The 4994-nt window shown below is 35.9% G+C and overlaps 1 protein-coding gene across 1 annotated transcript; it reads right to left on the reverse strand.

The window, feature by feature from the left end:
• LOC137253687 (uncharacterized) lies at positions 1-2724 on the reverse strand. The gene is made up of 4 exons (XM_067791059.1): positions 2634-2724; positions 1999-2128; positions 1837-1915; positions 1-743 (listed from the first exon to the last, which is right to left on the reverse strand). Exons 2-4 carry the CDS (start codon positions 2086-2088, stop codon positions 343-345), a joined length of 570 nt encoding a protein of 189 aa, XP_067647160.1. The 5' UTR covers positions 2089-2128; positions 2634-2724; the 3' UTR covers positions 1-342.
• Positions 2725-4994: the final 2270 nt, after the last annotated feature.

Consider the following 4994-nt stretch of genomic DNA (forward strand, 5'->3'; position numbering starts at 1 on the left):
TACCTTGCGACGATATACTTCATGTCTTTGTTCTGACGATCAACACTCCCATCAATTTGTAAAGACACGCAAATAGCAGATTTGAGAGTTTCTCCAATTTTTTTCATCTCCAACTCTCCCACGATGTGAAGCATTTCAGCATAAACCACTGGATCTCTATAATGAAGACTTGATGTGGTAGGTTGAAAATCGTCAAGTTGAATATCCCAGTCATTTGCATCGTTTAGTTGTGTTTGTATTGATTTTGCGCGTATTGTTGCAAGCGAACGAGCGGGCCACGATCGAGCTGTGGGTGTTTCCAACAAAGAATCATTGTAGACATCCAGGCATAATGAAATTAGATCATTTACTACTCCCGCACGATGTTTTTTTCAGAGTATTTACCCATGGATGTTTTTCGGACTGTTGCTTCCATAATTCAGTCGACTTTTGAGCTTCTGCTGCAACGGAGTGGACACTGGACTCAATGTGATCAACAATTCTCTTCAATTTTTGTTCCCCATCAACTCGAATTCCTTCAGCAAGAGGAACTGTTCCTCTTTTAGATACTTTGGCGGCTTCAGTTTTGAATTCTCTGCAGATTGAACAGCAAATAAATGGTCGATTTCTTTTTCCATCAAGTTGGATTGTTTTTTGAAGAAATCCATAGTTTTGCAACATCCATGACAGGTCTAATTTGTAGCCTTTATACCACGTGCCGGATGTCGTTTTTGATGTCCCTGGTGCTTCATCATCAACATCAACTGAAAAAATATACAATAAACCTAAAGTAATTTTTCCCATTCCACTATTCTCCTGGCAACATTAACATAAATACAGAATAAAAAATTTTTAAGTCAAAAAAGTTTTGAAATAAAATAGTAGTCAGTGTCTAGCTAAGCTGCTCCAGTCCGAACTTAGTTCAAAAAATTCAGAGAAAATGCAGAAAAAGGTTTTTTAAAAAAGGGAGAACGTACAGATGTAGCGCATGACGTGAGTTTTATTTTTTTGTGGCAGAAAAATTCTCCTGTCTTGCAGCTTGCAGATTCACAACAATAATCTACCATGTTAAATAAAAAGAATACATCAACAGACCCTAGCGCAGTAATAACGATTTGTCTCATGTGTTTGCCACTTACAGTCACAGCTAGAGATCGGCAATATAAGGGAAAATAATCAAATATTTACTGAAAATATGATACAATAATATTTATTCAATATTTTTTTATTTTGATTTTTTTGATTTAAAAATTGCAATATGATGATTTTTCTTTTCATACTGTGATTTTCCATGTACATACAGGGTGTCCCACAGTCAACAACCAATATTTTAGGAGTTTGTAGTTTTCAAAATTCTAAGACAATTTTCCCTTTGCCATTTTTCAAATTACTCAAAATTAAAAAAGTTATTCAAGCTTAAAGTTTAAAAAATAAATGCGCTGTCTTTACAAGTGGAGGTCGAATTCACAGACCAAACTTTTCCCAAATTTTCTTCATATTATTCTAGGTCGCACAGTCCTTTGCTACTTTTCGCTATGAACTGCATAAGGATGTTTTTCGGGTTTACTCTATTCTTCAAACACGCTTTTTCTATTTTTTCCAATTTTTGAGACCTATTTTGGTTTTGGATTAGGGCATTAAACTAGACAATTACAATTTTTTGTGATATATATTTAACATATCTACAATGTAAAGAGCAAAACTCATATTTATTAACCGTTAACAATATGTTTGAATTAGTCCAAACGCAAAACCTTCAATATATCGATACGTGAACAATTGGACTTGTGCCACTTTCAAAAATAACGGCTCATATAATACATTCATTTTCAATGAGCAAGATTCGTAAATACTCACCGATAATTTCATTCTCTTTAAATTGAGGAGAACTGTCTCCATCGTCGTTATTCGCTTTTATAGCTTTTTTGGAATCGTCCTAAACACATACGAAAACAGACAATTTGCTTTATCGGTGAATTACAGGTGTCAAAAAAATGTATCAGTGAAATATATACTTACTCTCTTCAGGTCATTATTTCCTTTGTTTTGATCTTGATTCGTCGAGGTCTTCAAATCAACTTTTTTTAACCACTTATCAAGAGTCGACATCTCATTGCAGTTTCTCAATTTCTTTGCAAGTAGCAAGTAACTGAATGACGAAAATTTAACAAACGAGAGTCAACAATAAATAAACGTCAGTAAACAGAATTGACACAACGAAGCATGTAAACAGCTGACAGCAACACAATACGATACAATACCCTGCTAGACACCTGACAGTCAACTGACTGATCAACTGACTGGCATGGCTGCTATTTACATCATGATTTACCATCATGTTCTTAATGGCAATATTCAAAAGCTGACCGGTATGGTCAGTCATGTCTAGCAGGGTACAGTCGTTGGCTGCACATTTCATATGTTGAAAAGGCGCGTTGATTCAGATATCAAATAAAATACGAGTCTTCTCAAAATCGACGTTACAAAAAAAAAAAACATCGTTTGCATTAAATGCATAAAATTGCTACACTAACACTACATGTACAAGAAGTGCTTTAATTTGCTCCAAACCAATCTTCCTCGTTCACGTGTATAAATATCATAAAATCGCCTATTAAGAAGACTCGGAAGATTTTTCTTTTCGTCCTTCTTACTTTCAACTGGTTCCCGTTCTACGCGTTTCTTTTATACTACAGTAGGTTCCGAGTCAGCATATAATCTTTTCAGACTCGCGCATGTATGTCGGTAGAGTATCGGTGTGGGTGGATGGGGGGGGGGGGTGGGGGGGGGGTGTTCGAGGAGATATTTTTCTTTTGGCCACCTAGTGAAAAATCCTTAAAAAATGCCCTGATGTTTATTTTAAAAGGGAGTGGGCCTTAGTTCTATAGGTGGTCGCCTTTTCGAGATATCGCCATAAAGGTGGACCAGGGGTGACTCTAGACTTTGTTTGTACGATGTGGGTATCAAATGAAAGGCGTTAATGAGTATTTTTAAAAGGGAGTGGGCCTTCGTTCTATAGGTGGTCGTCTTTTCGAGATATCGCCATAAAGGTGGAACAGGGGTGACTCTAGAATATGTTTGTACGATATGGGTATCAAATGAAAGGTGTTAATGAGTATTTTAAAAGGGCGTGGGGCTTTTCGAGATATCGCCATAAAGGTGGACCAGGGGTGACTCTAGGATGTGTTTGTACGATATTGGTATCAAATTAAAGGTATTAATGAGAGTTTTAAAATGGAGTGTTGGTAGTTGTATATGTGAAGTCGTTTTCCAGATATTGACCAAAATGTGGACCAGGGTGACCCAGAACATCATCTGTTGGATACCGCTAATTTATTTATATATGTAATACCTGCAAAGATTTCAAGGGTGTTTTATTTCGCCCTGCAGAACTTTTTCATTTTCTTCTACTTAATATGGTAGGTGTCACAACCATTTTACAAAGTTTTTTCTAAAGTTATATTTCGCGTCAATAAACCAATCCAATTACCATGTTTCATCCCTTTTTTCGTATTTGGTATAGAATTATGGCATTTTTCTTATTTTTCGTAATTTTCGATACCGAAAAAGTGGGCGCCGTCATAGTCGGATTTCGTTCATTTTTTATGTCAAGATAAAGTGAGTTCAGATAAGTACGTGAACTAAGTTCATTAAAGATATGTCGATTTTTGCTCCAGTTATCGTGTTAACGGCCATGCGGAAGGACAGACGGAAGACTGTGTATAAAAACTGGGTGTGGCTTCAACCGATTTCGCCCATTTTCACAGAAAACAGTTAACGTCATAAAATCTATGCCCCTATCAAATTTCAAAAGGATTGGGAAATTTTTGTTCGACTTATGGCATTAAAAGTATCCTAGACAAATTAAATGAAAAAGGGCGGAGCTACCCCCAAAATTCTTTTATTTTTGTATTTTGTTGCACCATATCATTACTAGAGTTGAATGTTGACATAATTTACTTATATACTGTAAAGATATTAAATTTTTTGTTAAAATTTTACTTAAAAAAAAATTTTTTTTAAAAGTGGGCGTGGTCCTTCTCCGATTTTGCTAATTTTTATTAAGCGTACATATAATGATAGGAGTAACGTTCCTGCCAAAATTCATCATGATATCTTCAACGACTGCCAAATTACAGCTTGCAAAATTTTAAATTACCTTCTTTTCAAAGTGGGCGGTGCCACGCCCATTGTCCAAAATTTTACTAATTTGCTATTCTTCGTCATAAGTTCAACTCACCTACCAAGTTGCATCGCTTTATCTGTCTTTGGTAATGAATTATTGCACTTTTTCTGTTTTTCGAAATTTTCGATATCGAAAAAGTGGGCGTGGTTATAGTCCGATATCGTTCACTTTAAATAGCGATCTGAGATGAGTGCTCAGGAACCTACGTACCAAATTTCATCAAGATACCTCAAAATTTACTCAAGTTATCGTGTTAACGGACGGATGGACGGACGGACATGGCTCAATCAAATTTTTTTTCGATCCTGATGATTTTGATATATGGAAGTCTATATCTATCTCGATTCCTTTATACCTGTACAACCAACCGTTATCCAATCAAAGTTAATATACTCTGTGAGCTCTGCTCAAATGAGTATAAAAAAAACATTGGATTAGCCACATTTCAAAAGTGAGCCTCCCTTCGGCTTCCCATTGTCCATTTCATTCCCTTCTAATTTATCTTCTATTTGCATACCTTTCTTGAAAATGAAATGGTATATTAACTTCGTCACTAATCTCAAAATTTTAAGTCCTTAGAGGAAAATAGATAGATCGAAATGACCAGGATGAAGAGCTGAGTTGATTTAGCCATGTTCGTCTGTCCGCCTGTCCGTCTGTCTTGTTGTTTGTATGCAAACTAGTCCCTAAATTTTTGAGATATCTTGATAAAATTTGGTGAGCGGGTATATTAGATAGGTGTCCGATTAGACATTTGTCAGAACCTGCCGGATCGGACCACTATAGCATATATCTTCCTCAATTTATCAGATTGAAGCTTCAAACTTCA

The sequence above is a fragment of the Eurosta solidaginis genome, chromosome 5 (assembly GCF_040869045.1).
Source record: "Eurosta solidaginis isolate ZX-2024a chromosome 5, ASM4086904v1, whole genome shotgun sequence".
NCBI lineage: Eukaryota > Metazoa > Arthropoda > Insecta > Diptera > Tephritidae > Eurosta > Eurosta solidaginis.